General features: G+C 37.8%; 1 protein-coding gene across 6 annotated transcripts in view; it reads left to right on the plus strand.

Moving 5' to 3' along the window:
• The window catches only part of TRPM3 (transient receptor potential cation channel subfamily M member 3), a 592,300-nt gene that overhangs the window by 394,573 nt on the left and 170,725 nt on the right, over nt 1-27,002 (plus strand). For 5 of the 6 annotated variants that reach the window (XM_037903066.2, XM_043547000.1, XM_043546999.1 and 2 more), the window contains exons 2-3: nt 15,837-15,916; nt 16,668-16,872. In XM_037903066.2, coding sequence (XP_037758994.2) covers nt 15,837-15,916; nt 16,668-16,872 — 285 coding nt within the window. Of the gene's footprint in view, nt 1-11,603; nt 11,819-15,836; nt 15,917-16,667; nt 16,873-27,002 lie in introns of those variants that run through there. The other variant, XM_043547003.1, reaches the window with a different exon arrangement.

The following is a 27,002-nucleotide window of genomic DNA, read 5'->3' on the forward strand; positions in this document are numbered from 1 at the left end:
ACGTAATAAATAACTCAACACATACACTGGATGGAAAATATTCAGTAAGAAAACAGATTTCAATTTCAGGCTCCCAGGATGTGATTATGATTCTAACCAATAGTCAGTCAATGAAATATTTTATAACTGTATATTCCCTGGCAGCAGGAACACCCCTCCTCCCCATTGTAAATCTCTCTTTTGCATCTTATCCTGACAGACATAAGCATGAAATAGAATTCAAATCAAACAGGAAAAAATACTAATTTATAAATACGCTATTAATATTCAAAAGATGAATTTATGTAGTGATGGTTAAGCGGGGGGAGGAGAGAAGGTGCTTGCAGAAATATGTTTTTATCTGGACCAATTCCAAGAACATCTGAATTACATAATGCCCTAATTATTAATTTGAAAAAAAAGGATCTAAAAATAGAAAGGCACAGATTCAGTGTAAGTTCTAATTAAGACATTGTGTACACCATTTACAAACACAGAATTGCTGAACCATAACAGTATTAAATGTGGCACTTGGATCACTACACAATTAGACATGCTTCCCACATGACAATACTGTACCTGCAAAGCATAAGGAAAGTGTATAAAAGCAGTTTGTATTATTCTCAAAATCCAAATCAAGTTTCATCTGAACAGTTGGAAATTACTCCTCCATTCTAATTAATGTTCATATTCTCTATACATTTCTTCATCTATTTTGTTCGCAGCTAGGCAAAAATATTTTAAATGTAATTCACACAAACAAAAAGCAAACTCAAAATTCATGTGAAAGGTCTATTTTAACACCCTAAATTCAAACAAAGTAGAGTTAAGGCTGATAAACCTCCATTTTATCCCTCCACATTTTGATTACTAGTCCAGGGGTCACAGAGCTGTGGACAATTTGAAATATCACCACTACTGCCTTTCCTAAGTTATATCAAAGACTGCCCTTATTCTGTTTTGCAAATACACAAGGTTTTGACACCTTTATTATATGGTGCATACAACAAAAGCATGATAAGGAAAAATCATTATGACATTTCTTGAAGAGTTACTGTGAATGAAGTAAGCCACTAGCAAGAGATGATTTTTTAGAGGTTGATTTTAAAAACCTGTACTATCCAGAGGAATTCAGTAGTCATGCTGTTAGTTGTGGCTGTCACCACAGTTTTACTCTAAATCTCACTTGTTTTGCATTTACTACAACACTTTTAAAAAAGTGCACCAGGCAGAAACTTGGTCTGCAGATTCTCGCCCAAAAGTGATATTTTTTCTTTTGCAAATTATATATTAAAAAAATTAGATGTTATTAAAATGTATGTATTCCATTACAGCCTAATCTGTTCATTGTAAGAGAAAAGTAGTACCACTAACCATTCCTCCTAAATCTAGTTAGTCTTCCATCTCTTCCTATTGTAGCATGATTAGCCTATTGTCTGTATAAAGCCTCTTCTGGTTTCTAAAGATCTCCTTCAACTTTGTTTGCTTTCTTGCACTTTGATTCAGAAAGCACTTGTGATTGTGCTTAACTTTAATCACCTGCATAAATCCATCCCTGTTCAGCAAAGTGTTTAAACCCCACTGAAGTCAACAGGAATTAAACACATGATGGTGGGTTTTTGTGAATAAGAATAGATTTAAGCATATGCTTAGAGTTAAGTATATGCTAAAGTGCTTTCCTGTATTGGTGCCAGAGTTAGGGTTTGTTCTTTCCAGGATACATCTTAAGTCCACCATTTTAGTGAATTTGTATGGTTCTGCTTCATATATCATGGCTCACTTTGACAATATATGTGATGCTGCTTTAGTTTTCTGCCAACATTTACAAGATATGTTTCTGCTCACAAGAACATTTGTTGAAATCTGGCTTGAGCAATCACTGCAGCATTATGTTCATTTATGTTAGCACAAGATATAACATATTTTGGGTAAATATATTAAATTTTAAACATGGCTTACTTCATTCACAGTAACTCTTCAAGAAATGTCATAATGATTTTTCCTTATCATGCTTTTGTTGTATGCACCATATAATAAAGGTGTCAAAACCTTGTGTATTTGCAAAACAGAATAAGGGCAGTCTTTGATATACTTAGGAAAGGCAGTAGTGGTGATATTTCAAATTGTCCACAGCTCTGTGACCCCTGGACTAATAATCAAAATGTGGAGGGATAAAATGGAGGTTTATCAGCCTTAACTCTACTTTGTTTGAATTTAGGGTGTTAAAATAGACCTTTCACATGAATTCTGAGTTTGCTTTTTGTTAGTGTGAATTACATTTAAAATATTTAAAGTGATGATAAAAACCATTGATATTCCTTTACTCTTAACACAAACGGGAACAAAAATAATGAATGGCCCCAGCGTGAATATTAGGCTGATGATTGGCTAATGCCAAAAAAACGGTAGATAGCTGCTAGAGCTATTTATAAATGGCTTCAGCATTTGAGACTGAATTAAAGCTACAGTAGATCTTCCCTCCAAAACCATATATTCTGTTTTATAACATTACGTTTTATTTTTCTTTGAAGTTTAAAGATCTGTAATTTTTGTATTATAATATGTCAGTTGGGTATGAACCCTGGTAATAGACGATTGATTGAATCTGTATGAAATCTATTGAATAACAATGGCTAGGCAGGTGGCAAACTAAGACTATTGCTTTATGATGCAAAGCATGCTTGTCTTACTGTTACCTCATTCTTCATTCCCCTTTCTCCACATTTGTCTGTTTCGTGCATCTCATCATATGTCTACATTGTGAGCTCTGTGAGATAGAAGACTGTCCTTTCTTTTGTTTGTGTATCATTTAGCACAATGCTGCTTTGATCCTGATTTGGGTTCTTAGGCTTTACTCTTAATACAAGGGCCAGATTTTCAAAAGAGCTCAGCTCCCATTTAGGCACCTAAAATTAAGTGGCCAGATTTTTTTAGTTTCTACTGAGAACAGTGAAGAATGTTGGGTTCTGATCACTTCAGAAATCTGATTACTTCACATATGTCTATGTGGGAGCTGATCACTTCTGAAAATCCAGTCTCAGTTATGGCCACCACGTACTTTTGAAAATCTGGTCCCAAATAAATCTATAATAATAGTAACTACAGATTACTCTTCAAATCAGTGGCATGATCAAATATGTATACAAATGGGCAATCAATAGCAAATATGTCTTTTACCATAGTACTAAATTGTTTCTAATTACATAAAAATGATTATTAGTAATGTCATAGTTCTTAGGGAGGAGGAGATATTCTAAACTTTGTTTAATAAATCTAGCTGATGTTCTTCTCTAAAAATCTGTTTCTAAGAGCTTTTTTTTAGGAATACATTTTTAGATCTGCATGCTGGGTATTATATGACAGTATTCCTTCTAAAGCAGTGGTTTTCAACCTTTTTTCATTTGCAGACCCTAAAAAATTTCGACTGGAGGTGTAGACCCCTTTTGAAATCTTAGATATAGTCTGCGGATCCCAAGGAGTCCTTGGGCCACAGGTTGAAAACCACTATTCTAAAGGATATTTTTGAAGGGTAACTCTGCCACAGGCACTTTTGGAGGAAAAGTGAAAAATAGATTGGTCTGCCAAAAATATAAGAATTTGCTGGGGATAGGTCTGTCAGAGCTTCAGATTTTTCTCATGGTGAACGTTTTCTATCACTTCATATCATACAAGCAGTAACTGGGGATGAGTATAGGAGAAGAACGTAGGAATTGGTGCATTTATTATTTATTTTATTTTATTTGTATAGTGTCATAAATGTGCAATGGAGATAAGAGTTCAAGTATCTCAACTCATTCCCAAGCCTACCCAAAATAGACAATGATCAACATTGCAAAAGAAAAGGTGTCCGTTATGGCTGTAAGAGCCATTGACTTGGCGGGAGTGGCTGTGGAGTAGCACCATTCCACTGGAGGCATTCTGACTGTGGAACACGCGTGCCAGCAGATTGTCTTCTTCTGCAGTGCCAGGGGTGCACTGAAGAGTGGTGCTTACAATTTCTTTTTGAATATGCAACTTCTCCCTATGTCAATGGCAGTCCGGGAAAGGTGAAAACATGAAGGGGATGAGGGATAAGGTCATGGCCCTCCTCCATGCCCCCCTGACCTTGCACAAGGACAGCACAAGCGCTGGGTTAATGGCTGCCCCCTGCATGGGTGCTCAACAGGCTGAAAACCTGTCCCGCCCAGCCAATTTGCACACCTGCTCAGAGGCAGCCATAGTCTGTGTCAAAATGTCCATTTCTGACCCCGTTTGTTGAGACACTTCCTAGTTATACCCATGTGATTTTAGCACTGTGTTCCTAATTTTCTCTAACGTAATACAGCATTTAATAGTACTGTATGCCCTTAGTAGTGTCCTATATACTGTATCCTTTATACTTTGCCTAACCTTTCTACCATTAATATTTTTGCTAATATAATACATTTGGCTCACTGTACACATGATTTTTGTTGCAAGTGCCACTCAGATAAAAGGTCATTTCATTTGTGCTGTCCTGGGATCCTAGACTCTCAGAGCCTTGGCTCGTGCTGGGGCTTTCAGGTTCCCAACTCTGCAGTAGGGAGCCTGGAAACATTGGAAGCCGTTGCATCGTAGGTCTGCCATGGGACCACAGACCCTGGAAATCCAGGATCCCTGACCCCTTGACAGTCCACGTGGTGGGGCTGCTGTGGGCCTGGACAGTACCCTGAACTGCAGACTGTGGAAACCCAGAGTCCCCAGCAGCCTGCCAGGTGAGCTGGCAGGGAACCAAGAAGGTTTCCACTGGAAACCATCCTGTGGTTGGACAAAATTTCATCAAACCCAAACTGTTTTTATGAGATACTTTGGGTTTGTTGGAAAATTTCCAACCAGATCTTCTGACCTCAGTCTGTACCTACCTAGTGTTCTCAAAATTGTGGAGCTGTCTACTGGCCGGCTGTTGCAGTGGGGGTAATACGTTGTCCAGGAATCAGATGGCAGATTTACCTGCAGAAAGAGGACATGTTCATGAATTTTGTGGGTGGAATTTAAGAGTGCTGAAAATTTGGCCCTCAGATTTTTTTTTATTTTTGCATCAAAGCTAAAGTTATTTTGTGACATAAGTGTCCCTTGGTCAACCTCGGGTTTCCATTGTAAGCCTGAGCTTCATTGCCTTACAAATTCCCTTTTGCAATCACACCCCATTTCTGTAGTAACCACCCCCAAAAGCAATGGACTCTTAACGCCTGGACATAACTGTAAATCTTATACCCTGGATTAAGAAAATTTCAATAAATAGTAATTCTGATTTAAGATGGTTATCAAAAGGCCTTTAAAAAATAAATGTATGGGTCTTTTTTTAATAAATAAAAGGAAAATGGGGGGAATTATTTCTGGGATTATCAACTTTGAGAGCTGTTTTAAGCTTTTAGTTTCTAGTGTAATTTGATTTCTCATGAATTTGTTAGTCATAGCCTAGTCTGTAAAATCTTGGAGCATTTGATCTAGAAACCGTTTCTGCAATATCTTTCTGTAGTTTCCTTCTCTTGTAGAAATCTCTCTACTGCTATTTCTGCAGTGAAGGCCCATTAATGTGCCAAGTCACACATTAAGGCAAAAATGAGTGACTTTGGCGAGCAGTTCAAATCTGTGTCTAATAACCTGCAATACCCCAAGTAATGTCAAATTAATCCTGCATATCTCACAGAAAACTTATGGTGATGGCTTTGTTTTCTCATTAGCAATCAGGCCACATCATTAAGGTTCTCTTTGAAAACGAAGAAAAATGAATATGAAACTAAAATATTTCCATAATGTTTAATCTTAATACTTTATTCCTTCATTGTACTAGATGGTTATGTAGATATTTTTACTTTTATGCTGCTTGAAATATGTGCTTGCAACTTGCCCCCATTAGTAAAATGAATTGGAATTGTTCTCTTAGTACCGTAACACTACCCATATATCAGATCATGCTACATACAAATAGAAGATAGTCTTACATTTTTCCTATTGCTAGAATATTCTTAATTTACTGTATGTGGACAAAGAGCTCCGACCATAAACTCTTCTCTCCAAATCTCTCAGTTGCAGGCACTATACTAATCTCAAGATGGATGATAGGTTTAGCAAGAAGTAGAAATCCTTTCTATGCTCTTTAAAACCAATGGTGTTTTCAATATCAATAGGCAAAAATTTGAACCATGCCTATGTACTTGGTGATATGCAAAGTAATAAATAATAATAAATCATTGAACACATTTCATCCCAAAAGCTTGGAACATATTTTATAAGATAAACAAACTGGTAGAATACACTTGTACCTATGTTAGTCTTTCTTCTGTGAAATGCAGCCACCTGTAGGATGGAATGCAGCAGTTGCATGTCAACATAATTCCTTAGGTTGTGAAGAAGAATATTGTATGTTTGGAGCATCTGTTGTTGTTATGTATTGTATTGCACGTGGCCAGAGAATTCAGAGGGTCATCCTTTGCATTTGAAACTGCAAGCACAAGTTGGGCAAACAGAATGTGATTATTGGAGGTATAAAATCCACTAGTTTTGAGTTCACTTGGTGTCAGCATGGTGACGCTTTTGAGTTTGAGTGGCAGGTATTTTGAGGTTTACCTTCGGTTTCAGCTTGGTGCAAATTTCCAAGTGAAAGTAGAATTAACAATTATCCCACACTGTGTGGGGGAACCTCTCTGCAGACCCACAGAACACCAGGGCCATCTTCTAGATCATCAGGCAGAATTGTCAGGACACCAGGTTTTTCTACTCCTCCTGCCACTAGAAGCCATTACCGAAAATGCTTTGCAACAGCATGGCTATCTGCTCTTTCTGCCTGCAACTGGCTACTCCTTTCCTCAGTCTGTCTACAGCCTGTCTCCATGCACAGTGAAGAGTCAGCAGCAACAGCTGCAGAGAATGTTGGGAGAGGCAGTATCAGACTACCTCTAGTTTTGGTGGGATTTGAGGTGCTTTCAAGTGAGATACACCCCGGGGCTGGGAGCAGACCCTAGGTGCATGGGAGAGAATGGAAGGAAGAAAACCTCAGGTGAGAGAGAGGCTGGAGCTTACCACATGGGGTTCCATCCATGTGGCAAAACACAGGAAAAAGTTAAGGGAAAGAAATATTATGAGGATTTCTTTGCATTTCCTCCACTTCATCCCATCAGTTGATCGCCACAGGGACTGAACTGCTTGTTTGCCCCCAAATCCTATAGATCCTGGTGGAGGGAGGGTGTCCATGGGACACTAGGCCTCTGCACCAATTCTAGGACCTTGGTACACGCCTGCCTGCGCGCTCCCCACCCCACCCCACCCCACCCCACCCCACATCTCTCTCTCTCTCTCTCTCTCTCTCTCTCTCTCTCTCTCTCTCTCTCTCTCTCACACACACACACACACACACACACACACACACACACACACACACACACACACACACACACACACACACACACACACACACACACACACACACACACACCAGGTCTCATAGGGTATGTCTACACTGTAATTCAACATCTGCGGCTGGCTCTGGCTCACGGGGCTCGGGCCAAGGAGCTGTTTAATTGCGGTGTAGATGTTTGGGCCCCGGGCTCTGGGACCTCTCCCGCACCCCCCTTTGGATCCCAGGCTCCAGCCCAAGCCCAAACATCTACACCACAATTAAACAGCTCCTTGGCCCGAGCCCTGCGCGTTCAAGTCAGCTGACTGACGCCAGCACACGTTTTTAATTGCAGTGTAGACATGCCCTTAATCACTCTGCCTCCATTTACTCTTCTGTAAAATGGGGCTAATAATACTAAGTCACAGGGATGCTGAGGACTAATTAGTTCATATTTGTATAATACTTCAAAAATACAATGGACAATAAAAATACTAAGTAGTATTACATGGCACCAATAATTAAAGCTGTAATATTTTTCCATTACTTTGTGACAAGAACTCTGTGGGATATGGTGGTGTTTATAATTGCAAACTGTTGAAGAAAATATATTTTTTCAGATTCTTCTTATATTACTACATTTCTTCCAAATGCAATGTAAAAGTTACTTGGGAAACTTGTGATGATAAATGGCCACATTTTTGCCCTCCTACTGTGTGCTGAATACAGCTTGATTTTCATGACAATTGAAGATTGTTCTTGGAACAACTCCGATGATAAAGTTTTCATGGTATCACATAGAAAAGGAACAGAGTACAGAAAGCAAGCTACAGTAAGTGCAGGTTTAATGTCTTGGCCTCTATAGGACTGCCAGTAACAAGTGTCCCGTAAAAGTCAGAGGAACATTGCAATAGTCATTTTGGGGCAGACTAATGTTCCAGTTAGTGAAATATCCTGTCTCCAACAGTAGCCAATGCCCAATGTTTCAGGGAAGACACAAACACATCATAATGCACTTAATTGTGCAATGGGGAAAGAGAAATTTACCCTGACTACAACTAGTGATAAACTTATTCCCTGAAACATCTGAATTGCTATAGTTTGTAATTTTGCCTGAGCTAACCTAACTGCAAATACTGTTCTTATTCATGCTGAGTGGGGTTTTCAAAAGCATCTAAGGATATGTCTATACTACCAAGGTTCAAACTCACACTCAAGCCTAATCCCCCTCCCATCTACACACACATTGTACTAACCCAGGGTTTGGACTCCGGGTCACAGGACCCCACGGGGTCAAGGTTCTGAGTCTGAGTCAAGACGGGATCTAGAGTTCAAGCCTAGTGCTTTGGAGTGTATACATGCCCCACTGGACTTGTGCTGTAGGAGTCCATCAAAAGTATTCCAGAATCCCACAGGCTCTCTTTGCCCTCTGGACAGTGAAATTTTTCCACACTGTACCAAGAACAAAAGGCTAGAGCTGCCACACTTTGGAAAGGCTCTAGGAAGTCTGGGAGATTGGTCCAGTCCAATGACTCAGGCCTGCGTAATGCAGTGCAGATGTTGGATCCCCAAGTTGGGACCCAGGCTTCAACAATTCATAACCTGGGGTTACAAATGAATGTAGAGACTCAAGCTGTACATTAACAAACCTGGGGTCTGCTAACTCAGATTCTACTGCTTGCATTGCAGTGTAGACATATGCTTAGTGACTTCGGATCACCAATCTCATTGGCTTTCGATGAGACTGGTGTTCCCAAGTCACTTAGTTGCTTTTGAAAATCTCACTTGTAAATATCTGACCCATTTTTTAAACATGCAAAGTTATTTACTTTAGAAATATTCTGGTGTTTGTCCAGCTGCATTAGCCCACTGTAGAGCAGATGACACTTCTTTTTCAGCACTGCTTCTGCCCTGCTGAAGGTTTTTGTTAGCATTGTCCAGGGGAGATTAGTGAGGTTGTGACACTTTGAGCTAAGGCTGTCTCCCCATTGGTTTTACCAGCAAAGCTGAATTTACCAGAAATAATCCTCTTTAACAGTGCTGCTTATGGGTTCCATGTTAATTATTTGAGCTAGTCTGAACTTCCAGTTCTTAGATCAGCAGTTAAACATCATTGGTACCTAGTAGGTTACCTTCTAATGGAACTTATTGTCCTGAGAGATTTCTGCTGCTGACTGTTTTTAATAATCATTGTCATCTCCCTTGAGAAATTGATATTCAGCTCATTACTGTTCCTGATTTTAGGAGTACCAATTTCACTTCATTAACGGTGAGCTGGGTTTTAAATTCTAATAGCATTTATGCTGTAGGTTTCTAAATGAGCAGTGTCAGCCTTTTAAAAAGCATTGATCAAGAGAATAGAGTGCTATTCCATTGTGTAGTTTACACAATATAAAACAAAGAAAATAGGTCTCTCTGCTGTGAATTTATGGACTATTCTCTGTATTACTATTCATATTATAGGAACAGCAACAGTATTGGTAGTTTATGACCTCATGATGTGATAATGTTAAAGCATCTCCATAAGAGCTCCCACAGATAGAGCTGTTGTTCTCTGTTGAATCAGTGGCATTTGCAGAAACTTTCCAATGCAACATCTTGTGAAAAATTCCCCACAATGTCACAGGTTGACACCAGGAGTAGTTAATGCATATTGTAGTTTATACTGATGGTTTATTATTTCTGTCACTACCCAAAGGTGTGATATGCACCTCCCAAAATATGACTTCTGCCCCAAGACATTTACAAACAAAGGCCTAGATCCAGCAACGTTTAAAACATGAGTAGCCGTATGAAATCAACAGGACTACATGTGCTTACAGTGCCTGGCTGGAACCTGGGCCTAAATTAGAAAACAATGCAGAGCGGATTGGGGAGTGAAGACAGGGCAAGTCTGTGGTAAATGCAGCCTGGGCACTGAGGTCAAAAGGACCCCAATGAAAGTTTGGAGCTTGGTCTTTCAACGTCTTGATGAGCATTCTGACTCTGATCCAGCAAAGTGTTTAAGCATGTGTTCCATTTCAAAGTGAAGTTTGGATGCTTATGCAGTCATCAAATCTTCTGATGTCTGTCTTGTCCCTCTCACTTCTTTGTTCCAGTCTTTTTTCCCTTTCTCCTCTTAGCCAAATCAAATCCCTCTCTTTAAATCTCCAAATCATTTTACTCCTTTTCTGATTCTTAAACCTCACTCTTTAACCCCCAACAGGCTCTCATTCGACAGCTGTTTTCCTGACACTGGCCCCCTATTCTCCATAGGCCCTCACCTGTGTTGGTATCACACTGAAAAGATCTCTCCATGTTCCACACAGTCTATTTCACTCTGGCTAGGTCCTCTCGTCAAATCTTACATGCAATAGAGATTCTCCTGGTAACAGTAACCCCAGAATGTAGTGCTCACTTTGTCCATCGGAGGCCTCTGGATACTATAACACTTTGTGAGAAATTTCAGGTGTCACCCAACCTTCCAGAGATTACCAGACCCTAGTAGAGTTTAGTAAGTTTGGAAGGTCTATCTGGGACAAGAATAGTGTGTGTGTCTGTGTGTGGAGGGAGAGAAACTCATCCAAACTTTAAAAAATCTAAATAAAAAGTTTAAATTTGGGTTGAGGTTTGGGCTCATTCTTATTTATTTCTCAAAACTAGTCACCCATTCTAAATGTATAATTGCTTTCTTTCTGAAATATTCAAATGTAAAATGATGGTTTATAAAGTTCTCCTTCTGCCTTAATGCCAGATCATTGGAATCATGTTTTGATCCTCAAATTTGTAGTCACCCAAGTCAAATATAAGTCACTGACTTTTAACTAACACAAGCATACCGCAGCTGTCCCTGTGTTTGGAATTCAAACATTCAGGTTTATGAAATGATAAATTTGTGACAGTTGAGCAAGAAACTGTTGCGAAACCTAGGTTCCTTGGGTAAATGCCATTGTTGATTAATTTTAATATATTTACATTTTATGTAGATTCTTAGCTGTTGGCTAATATATATTCTAGTTTCATTCTTTAGAGATTAACAATATCTCTTGTGTGGTCAGTTTCCAGTTTAGTACACTGTTTCTTTTGAAGGATTTGTTTTCCTGAGTTCAACTTTCAGAATCACACTTTCACAAGCTGCCTTTCTGAAAATAAAATACAATTTAAAAAAGAGCCTGTCAGGGCTTGTGCCAGTTAAATCCAAGCTCTCAGAGGATTTGTTTTTCTTTTGGCGTCAGATTAGATGTTCAAATCAAGCAGTGTTTCTGGGCTGCGGATGAATGTCTATAGAACTCTTAATGAGGCTAATCCCACAGCAGCACATTCCAAGTAGCTAATGGGCGCAAGTTCATTGCTTACTTTAACATCTCTTGGGTCAGAATGGAGTGAATGCCTTGCTTAGTGGGCAGTCATGAGTGCATTATTAGCAGAATGACCAGCAGCAGTGAAACGTGGACAACATAATATGCTCTGGGACTGCCTTAGACACCACCCAAGTTTGATGCTCAGGTAAAAAAATATATATACTATATATATTAATATATATATATACACACCAGCCTTGATCTGTTTTGTTGTTGTTAGTTTTGGGGGGTTTTTTATTTTTTATAAGAGAGTAATATTGACTCCAAGGAACTAAACTAAAAGCAAACTAAGTCTGAGGATAAAAGATGAAAGGTAATTTATTAATTGAACCCATTGAATTAATTTTGGGTTTGCTAATTAGCACCAAGAGACCGTGTTTGTGGTATAATGAAAAGCAAAGACAAGCTGTATCGTTTGCTATTTTATTAATTCATATAGCACATCATAATTCATGTAAAGTTTATAAACTGTTCAGATCTGACTTGCATAACAATATTAAAGTTCCTCTAGTCACTTATCTCTGCCTTTGACTCTATGGTGAAGACCATGTTGCAAATAATTTTATTATCCTTTTTCATTTCTGAGAATGATTGAATATAGATATACTATTTTTATTGCAAATTATTTATCTCAGGAAGTTCTTGGTTCAGTGCAATACAATTGGATGCTGTCTTTTTGGGATGGAAGGTGACAGTGAATTATGAAAAGATAAACCATAATATTTGGCAGGCAGGGTAATAGATCTTTTAAGACCTAAAAGGTAGAAATCTTTCTTCTGATGGAGTGAAAACAAGCTTTTATTTTAATTTGCTTTTTTAACAATTTTCCAAACATTCTTTGTTTTTTAATGTAAAACAAACAGAGAAACTCAAGGGCATATTATTATATTTAACATATCTCATTTTTTTTGTCTTCAAAATCTCAATTGTAATTACGAATTGGCAAATAAATACTGTAATTTCTAATACATAAAATTTTGCCTACTATTTAAACCTTTTTTAAAAATGTGCCTCCCCACTTATTAAAAAAATAACGAAGTATTGTTCTATGAAGTCTCTTTTGTTCATTTTCTATTTGATTTTTTGTTGTTTAGATCAATTCAGTTCCTGAACTATCTTTAAAGAAGGTACTTTGGGCATATTTTTAATGAGTGAATTCTCCAAAGTCTGCTGTAAATTGTTTTTGTGGATTTCCATAAAATTTCAGAAGTATATGAAAAAGGCAAAGTTCTAGGGAGCCCTACCATGTTACTGAGGTAGAACTTTGTGGAGGTGTTTTGTACTAGGAAATTACTTAGGAAGTCAACCAGAAATGTGACATGTAACAGCTATTTTATGCTTTCCAGAAAGATGATAGATGTGCCAGGCACTTACTCAAATGTTAAAATAAATAAGTAAACTTAGCATGACTGAATTTCCCTTACTTTGAGAAATGTTAACATGTATAACAAAAAAGTGATTCATAAATCCGCTTCTACTTATATTGACAAATACTTTTCTAAGGCAATAGTACAAAGTGATACCTGAATAATAAGTGTGCCTTTGTAATTGTAATGTTTTAGTAAAACAAAACAATGTCCTGCCCCAAAATTTTGAAGTTCCTTTCTCATTGTCCCAAGTTGTATATTCTTTGGATTTCAATGGCTACAAGTATTCACTGTAGGTAAATATTCAATTGAAGTTTTTTTTTTAAAAAAAAGTTCACTTTAAAATGCATTAAAAGCCTAGTTGGCTAATAAGGAAATGGCTCATTACATGTGAAAAGTCCATTAAATTACTAAACTGAAAATTGGCCAATTTAATATTGACTAACAGGATAGTACGGCATGCAAAAATATGGTTCCTATGCATTTTACGTAGTTATTTTGATTGTGTTTCAGAGCCTTTCAAGTAGCTACCAGAATTCATAACAGAGAGAGAGAGAATAAAGTCTATTAAAAATTGTACACTTTTCCTGGACTTCCAGGATCTCTATTATACTTTTTCTCTGTATATTTAATATGCACACCTTGCCCCAGGGCTCCATATCCTAGCAGCCCTCGTTCCACCCAGGGGGAAAAGAGTGTCTACTATGGCTCCATCTAGAGTTCCTTAAAGCCTCTCTGAATCCTGGCTAGTGGTAGTCACTTGGAATGCCTTCTACTCTTTATGATGCCTCCTTCCATAATGTAAAATCCTGACTTTTGTAAAAGTGTAATCTGGCAGATTGGTTTCAAACTAAAAATAACAAGAGTAAAATGTGTAACTCCCTCAGCTAAATAGTCAATGATTAAGAACAAGGAATCAGTTCCGAGTGGAAAAATGCAGAGAACAGTTTTTATTTAAAAGCTTAGCTGAGGTGATTTTACACCATTGCAGAGATGTAACATTGTTTTTAAAGTCTGCACATGTGAAAATTCATGTAGTCTGAAGGATTTTCTCTGATTAAACTGATTTGCACACATCCAAGAAACGTGGGCCTCAGGGATCAAAAATAAGTTGCAGATATTATGTGTTGCAAGAAGGTTGACAGTAAGTGGAGTATCAAGCAATGATGATGTCTCTCATCCTATCTATGTCACACTTCATTTCCTAAAGGCAGATTTTCTTTTTTTTTTTCCACTCTTTTATATAGGCATTATCACATTGCTTAAATTTGTCTGAAACTCACTTCATGTTCCTTAAACTTCACCCACTTGGTATAGTATGTTTCATAATTCATTGCTCTCTTTCACCTGTTTGTGATTAGTATTAACAATATCCCTGTTTCTGTTGTGTAACTGTAAAAATACTATTTTATTCTTTGCATATACTTTATAAGATGTACCTGTTTGTGCTGAATACTTTGAGATTTTCCTTCAATCACCTGAATATTAAACGGAAATAATTACGTTCTATCTGCAGGAATCCACTGGGTAATTTACCAGGACACTCACTCACTTGATTCATCAAGAACTACCCAGATAATTAAAAGGAGTTTAGAAACTCTGAAGATAGGTTTCTCTTTTGTTCAAAAAACAAACCACCACACCTCTTCATTCTTGTCTGGAAATAAGATCATACTGAGAGAAAATCTTTTGCATTACTGAGTACATTTGTGGCTATAGGCTCAGATAGTATAAAGCAGCATAGCTTAATTTAATTTGATGGGGCTACATTAATTTATACCATATAAAGATCTGTCCCTTTATATTTCAAGTTTCAGAGTAGCAGCCGTGTTAGTCTGTATCCGCAAAAAGAACAGGAGTACTTGTGGCACCTTAGAGACTAACAAATTTTTTGCTACAGCTCACTTCATTGGATGCATAGAATGGAACATATAGTAAGATAGATATATATAGATATATACACACACACACACACACCCAATTATTTATATATATATATATATATATACACACACACACAGATAAGTTGGAAGTTATCATACAAACTGTGAGAGTTTTTTTCTCCTGCTGATAATAGCTCATCTTAACTAATTAGCCTCCTACAGTTTGTATGGTAACTTCCAACTTATCTGTATATATATATATATGCTCTAATAAATTTGTTAGTCTCTAAGGTGCCACAAGTACTCATGTTCTTTTTATATTTCAAAGCTTCCCTTGTTTCACATGTATCATTTCCTGCTTTGTATGTGCTCTTTCCTCCAAGACACTTTAAGTGACATTGCGATATGCTGTTTAACTGCAGTTTCTACAAAATGTTGCAGCGGATTAATAGTGGATTGCCATTAATTTATATTTTAGTGGGGGGGGGGGTTAATGTCTAAAAATTTTACTATACATCCAACATAGCCACATTAGTTAACGTAACAGAGTACTTTAAAAAATTGTTTCTAAATTGAGGACATGTTGTTTTCTTACCACCTAGAAAACTTTGATCAATTATTTGTTTTAATTTGTTTTGCTTTCATGGTTGCTGTCATGTGAATGTAGGCACAAGTATTAAATTTATCTGGCCAATAAACATGAACATATTATAAATTTACATATATTGAACTTTTTATTGCTATGCTCTTGAAATGCACCCAAATTCTGATGGAAAATGTTTACTGATACAGCATGTTTGCAAGGTCAATAATTAAAGATTCTCTCCATGTTTGAGTTATCTCTTCATTTATGCTTGAAATTGTATTTAATGAACAAATAAAGTTTATGGGATTTTTACCCTCTCTTTTTCAGGCTCAGAAATCATGGATAGAGAGAGCATTTTACAAGAGAGAATGTGTTCATATCATACCCAGCACCAAAGACCCCCATAGGTAATTGTATTGCTATATGCTACAGATTGTATGGTATTGTATTGCTACATACTATGAAAACGAAACTATATAGTTACAAGAAAATAACTGCGTAGATGATAATTTTTTCCAACTCTGAGTATTCTATACAAAGACTGGCTTGTATTTTGGAACCCTTCGAGATGGATTTCCATGAGGCATGGCACCAATACTTTATACACCCCAGAAAGTGTCAACTGAAAAACAAAACCTGAATTTATATCAGTGTTTCATTTGTAACTTATTCATCTTCTTGGTGATGTATTCCAGTCCCCTGAATATTTGTACTCTATATTAGAGACACAGCAGCTAGTATTGTAAGGGACTGATAGACATGAGCTTCATGTGTGACTAAAATATGTTGATGTCCATGTGAAAATGTTTTATTTAGCTTAATGTAGTCTGTGGGAATGTATAGAATGTATTGGGGGGGTGGGAATCTTTGCTTTTTTTTATATTTAGAACAAAGCACTTTTTTATTTAGTTTTACACAAAAATGACATCACAAAGGAGAATCACATGTCAAAAAAAGTCATATCTATATTGTAACGGTCTGTTTCCTAGACATGTCAATGTATTTGCTACAAGACAGGACTTCTGACAACTCTATAAAATCACTTCAGCCTGAAAGTGACTTTCTAAGACTTTGCAGTGCATACAAGAAGTTTCTTTAAACATAGCCTGATGCATTTTTAGGCCAATAAATGCAACTAATTTTTCCTTACTGCCATAGGTGTTGCTGTGGGCGTCTAATAGGTCAACATGTTGGACTGACTCCAAGTATCTCCATTATTCAGAATGAGAAAAATGAAAGCAGACTCACTCGAAATGACCACCAGTCAGAGAAGTGGTCCATCAGCAAGCACACTCAGCTCAGCCCAACTGATGCCTTTGGAACCATTGAGTTTCAAGGAGGGGGTCACTCCAATAAAGCCATGGTAATCAAAACCCTTTCTTAGTATACTAACTAATGCTACTAACCACAAAAGGCATTCATACAGTATCTTCCTTCTTACTTAATTCATTTAACAGTTCTTCTTGCTGTAAAGCCATACGTTTTCTAGGTTTCATGGGTCATGGAAGGAAGAAGATAGTTGGACTATAACTTAAAATCAACTACAAAAGATACAATGCTACAGGAAAGGGCCTAATGGTTATGATGACAGAGGCACTATCATTGAGTTATTAGAGTAAGGGACAGGATGTCTGGACTATCTGGATTAGGTTCCTGACACTGACATACTGAGTGATTAAGGGCAAGTCAGTTAATATTTCAGGGAAAGTTATATTATATGCTATATGGTTTCTTCCAATTCACACCTAAAGTTCTATGGATATTTTTCATGGGGAGGTGAATAGTGAAGTAGACCAGTGTCGCGGGGTAACAAAGCTGTTTTTTCTACAGTGTTGTTCAGATTGGGAGTGGGGCTACATCTAATTCTTTATCCTGTGCTTGGCTGTATCTTCCAGAAATTATGTGCATATCCTCTGGCAGTACCTATTCTGCCAGTGCAACACCAGTTGTTCAGGTGTGTTTACAGGTACATTAGTAAATGTCTTGAATTCCTAGTTCCCTTTGTCGCGGTTAACTCACGCGATTAAATCAAAAAACTTAATCGCGATTGATCGCAGTTTTAATTGTACTGTTAAACAATAGAATACCAATTGAAATTTATTAAATATTTTGGATGTTTTTCTACATTTTCATATATATTGTATTCTGTGTTGTAATTGAAATCAAAGTGTATATTATTTTCAATTATACATATTTGCACTGTGAAAATGATAAAAGAAATAGTGTTTTTCAGTTCACCTCATACGAATACTGTAGTGCAATCTCTTTGTTGTGAAAGTGCAACTTACAAATGTACATTTTTTTTGTTACCTAACTGCACTCAAAAACAAAACAATGTAAAACTTCAGCGCCTACAAGTCCCCTCAGTCCTACTTGTTCAGCCAATGGCTAAGACAAACAAGTTTGTTTACATTTACAGGAGAGAATGCTGCCCTCTTCTTATTTACAATGTCACCAGAAAGTGAGAACAGGCATTTGCATGGCACTTTTGTAGCCAGCATTGTAAGGTATTTACATGCCAGATATGCTAAACGTTCATATGCTCCTTCATGCTTCAGCCACCATTCCAGAGGACATGCTTCCATGCTGATGATGCTCTTTTAAAAAAAAACAAAACGATTAATTAAATTTGTGACTGAACTCCTTGGGGGAGAATTGTATGTCCCCTGCTTTGTTTTACCTGCATTCTTCCATATATTTCATGTTATAGCAGTCTTGGATGATGACCCAACACAAGTTGTTCGTTTTAAAAACATTTTCACTGCAGATTTGACAAAACGCAAAGAAGGTACCAATGTGAGATTTCTAAAGATAGCTACAGTATTCGACCCAAGGTTTAAGAATCTGAAGTGCCTTCCAAAATCTGAGAGGGACGAGGTGTGGAGCATGCTTTCAGTAGTCTTAAAAGAGCAACACTCCAATGCAGAAACTACAGAACCCTAACCACCAAAAAAGAAAATCAACCTTCTGCTGGTGGCATCTGACTCAGATAATGAAAATGAACATGCATTGGTCCGCACCGCTTTCGATTGTCGTTGAGCAGAACCCGTAATCAGCATGGATGTATGTCCTCTGGAAGGGTGGTTGAAGCATGAAGGGACATGTGAATCTTAAGTGCATCTGGCATGTAAATGTCTTGCAATGCCGGCTACAACCATGCCATGCGAATGCCTGTTCTCACTTTCAGGTGACATTGTAAACAAGAAGCGGGCAGTATTATCTCCTGCAAATGTAAACAAATTTGATTGGCTGAACAAGAAGTAGGACTGAGTAGACTTGTAGGCTCTAATAAAGTTTTACATTGTTTTATTTTTGAATGCAGTTATTTTCTGTACATAATTCCCCATTTGTAAGTTCAACTTTCATGATAAGGAGATTGCACTACAGTACTTGTATTAGGTGAATTGAAAAATACTATTTCTTTTATTTTTTTTACAGTGCAAATATTTGTAATCAAAAATAAATATAAAGTGATCACTGTATACTTTGTATTCTGTGTTATAACTTAAATCAATATATTTGAAAATGTGGAAAACATCCAAAAATATTTAAATATTAACAGATATTATCGTGATTAATTTTTTTAATTGCTTGACAGCTCTAACTATAACTTCTTTATTCTCAATTAATTCTTGCTTCCTCCTCTTTTTCCCTCTCTTTGACAGTCATCTCCCACAGTTCCTGGCTAATTCATAACATTGTTAGAATCCTGGTAAATTGCAGTCTGTCACTGTCTGGCATGTTTGGTAAACTTTAAATATATTTTATTTCTCTTACCTATTGGACAGCATGCCTGTCAGAGTCAGTAAATCAACATGTGGGAGGATTACAAAGGATTTGAAGGTTTGAAAGTCAGTGGGAGTTAGGCATGTAACTGCAATTTGTGCCTTTGAAAATCTCCACCTGCATCTGTTTCTGAGGTAGTAATTCTGTGAAGTGTCAGAACACAGTGTCACCCATGATGAGTAGATATAGAAGCAGCTAGAAAATTAGTGTTTCCCTGAAGGTCTAATGATCCCCTAATGCCTATTCAGAGGCACCTGAAAATTGATAAAGCGAATCAACTCTCATTCACTCTAACAGAAAACAGTGTACAAATATGTCTAGTTTAGTAAAATGAAATAGAATTTATCTAAAGGGAATAAATCAAGCCACCCATTTCTCAGTGCTGTATATCACATTCAGTGGAAGCAAGACGCTTCTCACCAAACCTGTGCAATTCAAGGACAGCACTGTAAAATATGGCAAGGAACAAAAAATTGTACTCATCAGTTGTAAAGTAGAAAGATTATTTCCAAGGAAATGTAATGGGAAGCAGGAAGTTACATCCACTTCTTCTGTTCTCCAATCATGATTAGTGAGGGGCTAACATTAACCGTTCGTAAGGTGCTTGTTTACATTTTACATAAACTTCTGAACGTTTTGAGAGCTTCCTCCCTCAGAATCCCCAAATAGCAACCGACTCTCTTTATCTTTGGTCATTCTCTGTAACTATCGGGCAGGCATCACTGTTTCTCTGCTTTTAAATTTGGGGCCACCCTGTTTTACCATAGAATAAATGAACTAGAATAAATAAAGTGCTTTTGGAACCTCTCACTCCTTTCTGATGTGAGATATTAAGCCTGAGGGAGAGGGAAAGCGTTTTATGTAATCAGAAGTTCCTAGGGGGACACCATTCACTATGGGATAGAACTCAAGGGAAGCTTGAAAGCAATGCTAAATTTGAAACAGTCAGTATTGGAGCCCAGCAATCCTGCCACCACATCCCAAAGCAATAGAAGGATAGTTTGGACAAACTGTGGAGGGGTCACTAAAAGAAAAGAAATCTAATCTGTTAGTCAAAGTTAGTGTTCATTTCAGAGGATGGGTGAAAATTCAGGCTGATTTTTATATAGATTTAACCTCCTCTATGTATAACTGCTGCTCCATCAAGAGAAATCTTACAGTACTGGACTGGAATACTAAAAACGAGAATACAGAGATGATTTTCATATATAGAATTCTAAGGGTTACCGTCCAAAGTATGTGGGCCAAATTCTGCTCTGAGGTATAGATGTGCAATTCCCACTGAAGTCTATTATCACATTTTAACAAACACTAGAGCACCAATACTATAGCATCTAATGGTAACTTTTGACTTAGTATATGTGTGGAAAATGAGTGCATATTATTATGGATAATAGTATCTGTGACATGCTGGTGTTCTATTATAAAACTGCTGTTGGAGGAACTCTGGACTTATTTTAACAGTACCAGAGAATAGGAAGAACCAGGAAGACATTTGCATCCTGCCAACCATTCAAAGTCATTAAATCATATCAGAAGGGAAAGAAAACAAACAAGTTCTGAATGGATGAAAAGCTTCCATAAAGCCGCCAGACATTCAGAAAGTCTATTGATGGGGAAAATGCCTTCAAATCGTAGCTTCTCTGAATAGCTGAGCTTCTTACAGGCTATTGTACATAAAAGGATACAAAGCTCAACATGCAAATGACCACAGTAAGGTGACAACCATGAAAGCAGGTCTGCAGAACTGTAACGGTGACTGTTTTTTTTTTTTTTATGATAAACTAAAGAGCTAATGAGATAAGTGTCTCCCTTAAAGGCCACCCTTACGGTGCCTGACAGCCATAGCACTGTGGGCAGGAGAGTGTAGTGTGAGAGTTGGGTAAGTACATAAGCTTAGTTGTTGTGGTTCTAATTATGAAAAGAATTAAACCTATACAGTACCCGAATGTGCATCTGAATTTACCTTCCGCAAGGCTCTCATTTTGCAAGACAAACCAGATGGCCATTTTTGCCAGCGATTAAGTGAGAAAAATGAGCAGCCTCCAGAACCTTGAGAAATAAGACCTAGATAAAGAGACAAATGTATATCAAGCCTGGGGGTCTTGCATATTTTCAGGAGACTTAACACTTACCCTCACATCAAATGCAATATATAAGTGTAGCATAAAATTACTCCAGTTAATTTCCTAAGTACAGATAAAATCTGTTGTCTCATTTACCACTGTATGGTAATTCTTTGCATATGCTGAGTGTTAGTGGCAACCGTTATAGATAAATATTATACCCGCTTTAAAAATGGATAAAACTGCAAAACAGCAAGGTTAAGTGACTTGTTGAAGATCACACCAATAGTCAATGGAAGAATTTGGAATAAAACTCAGAAGATTTGAGCCATTGTACCTTGTAGAACATGCTCTGAGGCCTAAGAATTGATGGTATTCAGCAAGATAAAACAGAATCGAGTAACATCATCCAGATCCGTGGTGATCACAAAACTATAAAATCTTGAGGGATGAAGAGCAGTGAGGATGTCAGGTATTTAATTAACAGAAAGACAAATGAAAATTTCCACCATGCGCAGGTTATCTGTGGAGAAAATTTGATCTCTGTTTATATTTAAATAAAAGGGTTTCAAGCATCTGATAAATAAGGTAACTGTTTCCCCTTTTGTAAGTATATTATTTTCAGTTGAAATACAGTTAAGTTACCATTAATACAGAGTGACGGGGAACGTACAAATACTTTGTAAATGAGTTTACTAGTGAGCATCATTATATCCCTTTTTAAATTGTAGTGAAAATGAAGAACAAAGCTACAATAAGGCCGTAATAACCAAAAAAAAATCAATACAGAACAGTAACAGAGGAGAACATAATAGACTGAACATCCTCAACAAAAGTGGGCCATACCATTCCTTTTAATGGTTCAAACTTCATTTTTTCCTCCAGAAATGTAAAACAAAAATTCCCAAAAGACATTAATTTTGCTAATATCCTATTTGTGAAAAACTGAACTCTATGGGGCTGCTAAATTGACTTCACTGGGTATGTCCTGACATAACTGAGGACATTATTTGATCTCATGCTCATTGTAAGAATTTCTGCCATATTTGTACAAATAATTAAGTGTGATGCCAACACTGTTCTCAGTTTTCTTTTTAAAAAGTTGTTTTTCTTAGGGTAGACATAATGAATCACCTTCTGAGAATTTGTCAGTGTTGTTGTAGCCATGCTGGTCCCAGTATATTAGAGAGGCAAGGTGAGTGAGGTAATATCTTTTATTGGACCAACTTCTGTTGGTGAGAGAGACAAGCTTACACAGTCCTGAAGAAGAGCTTTGTGTAAGCTCAAAAATTTCTTTCACTAATGGAAGCTGGTCCAATAAACGTTGTACCTTACCCACCTTGTCCTTCTGAGAATTTGAGAGACATACCATATGAAATCATCAGCGAAAGCCTGTGTAGTGGTATTCTATCCCATATTTCATCAATGTTATGTATTTGTGTACAGCATTACTAATTCAGAGTATCTACTTTCTATCCACATCTCCAGCATATGTGCAATGGTGATACATTTTTAGTAACATTTAAATTAGTTTTCCAGTGCCTATTGTGGAATTAAATTTATTATTCTCTTTTCCACTTATCCTTTTAATGTTTGAGGTGAATCATTTGGATAAATTAACTCTCTTATGGCAGAGTATATTTGAGATTAGATTATAGTGGTTGTTGAGATCAGTTAATAAAGTGGTATTTCCTCATTTCTTGTAACAGTTGAGTGTCCTATAATAACTACACCCACGTTTCTAGATCTGCAATTAGTAAAAATTTTCTTTGGTTTTATAAAATGGTTAATCCTGTTAATACTCAGCAAATGCATTACAAAATTTCACCCTTCAAGGGTATATACAATATTTGTGGTGCGGCCGGTATTAGCACAGCTAGACAGAAAATAACAGGTTTTTCAAATTTAAGCAAAATCTTCTTTATAAACATTTTCTTGAACTCAATATTTAAGTTAAGGAAAATCTTTAGAGTTTCAGGTTTAATTTCCATGTGTTTTTCCCCCTCTTGCAATCAAAAAAAAACACACATGCACACACATAAAAGAAGGGACTCTATTAATGTTAATTATTTTATTGTAATTAAGCACATGTGTTCAGCACAGTACCAGACATAAAAATACAGACAGTTTTACGCACAAAGAGCTCACTGTCTAGCCATAACAGAGACACAATAGACAAGATATACTGGAAAGCCCAGAAGAGGAAATAAGTCGGATTTTGTTTTAATAAAATGAAATTGTATATAAACCTACAACAAAAAATCAAAACTCGGGATTTGCAGGACAGAGCTTGTAGCACAGCTCATTAGGATATAGTTACCCAGCCTCTATGTATTAATCTCTCATCTATTTGTTGGCACCAACCTTCTGCTGTTTCATCAAATTCTTTATATATCTTTTAAATTGTTTTATTACCAAAGGCTTTTGGGCACTAAATACAAATCTTCCCCCACCCAAAAACTAGCAACATGGCTCAATCAATAAATTCTCCAAAATGTTCGGGGGTTTTATTTGCCAAGGACCACCACTTTGCCACATTGCTATGGTCCTCTGTACACATTCTGCTCCTTAAAAAGACCTCCATCACACAAAGGAGCAGTAAAGAGCTGGGAAAGAGGCTGAGCATTGCTAATTCCATGATCTTTTGAAAGAGGTCAAGGGCTATCGGAAGAATGGAGACAGGAAAATTAAGTCAATGTCATCAACAGATCTCCTCCTGGGTGGAGAGATACCATCCAACAGATGTGTCAGCGAGATTTGAGAGATGCAGTAAAATGTTTTAAGGCACCTGTTTGAAAAGCTTGAGAATCCCTCTTTAATGAATAAGAGTTACCTGGTTTACTAAGTCAGTCATTATTGGATTTAGGTGGGCTTCTAGTGAATTATAAAACAGTACATGATATGCCATCAGGTTTTATATCAACCCCAATCCCAAGAATACATGCATGCAAAATATAGCTTGACTGTCAATTTCTAATTAAACCCGAAATATGAAAAATTAATTGACTGAACAGAGATTTGGGGAGTCTGGACCTTGGTAGACCAGGTGGGAACAATCATGCATTGTTACACCGTGCATTGAATTTAAAGGACCAAATTTAACTGCTGTGTTGAATTTATCCTCCTCTTTTTAACACACAAATAATTCTGGAACCCCTTTCATTAATTGGGACATTTGAATCCTATACAGATTTCTAATTAACTCTGCTTTGCTGAACTAAAGTTGCTTTGATCATGGTTATACAAGGTTGGATGGCTGATGGCTGCTTGAAAGGTTCACAGTGAATTAAATACGTTAGTTCTATTTTTAATAATTTCCTGCTAATCCAAAGCGTTCAAATGATACTTTTAACTTGCTCATTGAGTGGCTGGCATATGTTTGCAACTTCAGAAGACAAAGTATATTACTGTGGAAAAGGCTTAATGTCCCTTACATTGTTCTTTCATGTTGAAATGCACCATTGTGGCTATGAGGCAGGTAAACAGATTTGCCAGATATAGTTTCTCATATATAGCTTCAATGTGTTGTATTTTATTAAAGAGTCTTGGAAATCAGCCACACCTAAAAATGCATTTGCGGTTTTAAAAAGTATAGATTTGACAAAACTGCACAGGAAAGATTTTAAAAAGCCATTAGTGCAAGGAGAGAGAAACAAGGGGGGATAATCTATAATCCTTTGACATTAAACCATGAAAAAGACAATGGGTTTTATTTTTTGACATAGCAAATTATTAATATTCAAAATAAATTTACAGCATTTGAAATAATAAGGGTTCTGGAGAAAAAAGTGAATGAAATACACAAAGGCCTAGGTCAGGGGTGGGCAAACTACAAGCCGCATCCAGCCCATCAGACCTTTTAATCTGGTCCTCGAGCTCCCGACAGGGAGCGGGGTTGGGAGCTTGCCTTGCTCTGCTCCACAGGTGCAACAGCTCCACATGGTTCCTAGAAGCCGGAGCAGCCAGGGGGCTCTGCACTCTGCCCCCACCCCAAGCGCCAGCTCTGCAGATCCCATTGGCCGGAACCGTGGCCAGTGGGGGAGGGGAGGCGGTGCCTGCGGACAGGGCAGCGCGCAGAGCGGCGTGGCCCTGCTTCCAAAAGGGGGACGGGCCGCTGTTTCCAGGAGCTGCTTCAGGTAAGCGCCGCCCAGATCCTGCACCCGAGCGCGCTTCCCCCCCCCATGCCCCAACCCCAGCCCTGATCGCCCTCCAAACCCTTTGATCTCAGCCCAGAGCACCCTCCTGCACCCCAAATCCTCATCCCCAGCCCCACACACACACACCCCCGTGCCCCAATCCCCTGCCCAGCCAAGAGCCCCCTCCAAACCCCTCCATCCCAGCCCGGAGCACCCTCCTGCACCCCAAACCCCTCATCCCCAGCCCCACCCCAGAATCTGCACCCCCCAGCCAGAGCCCTCATCCACCGCCGGCCATGTGCCCCAATCCCCTATCCCAGCCAGCCTTATATACAATTTCCATACCGAGATGTGACCCTCAGGCCAAAAAGTTTGGCCACCCCGGCCTAGATCCAAAGCCCATTGAAATCAATAAGTGCTTCCATTGACTTTCTTTGGATTTGAATAAGGCCCTAAAATATTAAAAGAATATTAATAAAGATCCTATTCTGCTTCTGTTAGCTAATGAGAGTTTTGCTCTTGTTTATAATGGGAGCTGGATCAGGCCTTTGCACAAACAGCAAAAGATTCAGAGATTCAGCTTAGTTTAGAAAAGCATCTGAAACTTTGGACAGTTAATTGAAGTAGGTAAAATGGTCATGTCATCATCCAGTTGCCACTAGTGAGAAAATACAGGGGGAAATGCCAGATTGCGTTGCAGAAGGCAAAGTATTAGGCAGTATGTTAATCGAGGGAAAATTCAGAAATACTTAAGTGTCATGTCTGTCAACAGCAGAATGAGTCTGTGCAGTGAGTTTGTAAGTGTCTCCCTCAAATTATCATTATCAGCAATCAGCCAGGTACAATGCACACTGCAGTTTAATTATATGTACTCTAATAGAGGCATTGTGGTTGGAGAACTGTATGGCTCAGGATATGAAAAATTTTACCACTAGATTACCACTGTAGTTCAATTCTAACCTAGGTTGGGCTATTTTGCAGCCATCTGGCTGTTTATTGGTCAATGAGAAATGAGTCTGAGTTTCTGGCTAATCCCTTGATATGAAAATAAAGCATCATAATCACAGCTAGTCTTAAGTGACATTTTTGTTGAGTCTTAATCGTCAAGCTATGGATTAAATGGACATGGGAACTTGAACTAATCTTTCATCCTATGATGTGGCCCATCTAAACTAGTTCAGTGGTGAGCCAAAGCACTTTGGCAGGTTGCTGTGGTGAAGCTTCTCCTTCTGCTTCCTATATTGTACCTGTTCTGTTGATAAATAGCAATGCTGTCAGTTTCGCTTCTTTCACAAGTGTCAAATTCTCCTCTATAAAAATATAATCACTTATGGAGCTGAAAGGTAGATATCAGCCAAAGAGATATGGGGAGACTGATGGAACTGAGCAGCGATTTGGCTCAAGTTCATAGTTAAATTTAAAAATCTTTCCAAGCAAGTGGCGGTGAAGGAAGCCAGTAATGGCAGCAGAATCTAAACAGAAAAGGGAAAAGGTCAAATGTTCTA

The sequence above is a fragment of the Chelonia mydas genome, chromosome 5, assembly GCF_015237465.2.
Source record: "Chelonia mydas isolate rCheMyd1 chromosome 5, rCheMyd1.pri.v2, whole genome shotgun sequence".
Lineage (NCBI taxonomy): Eukaryota > Metazoa > Chordata > Testudines > Cheloniidae > Chelonia > Chelonia mydas.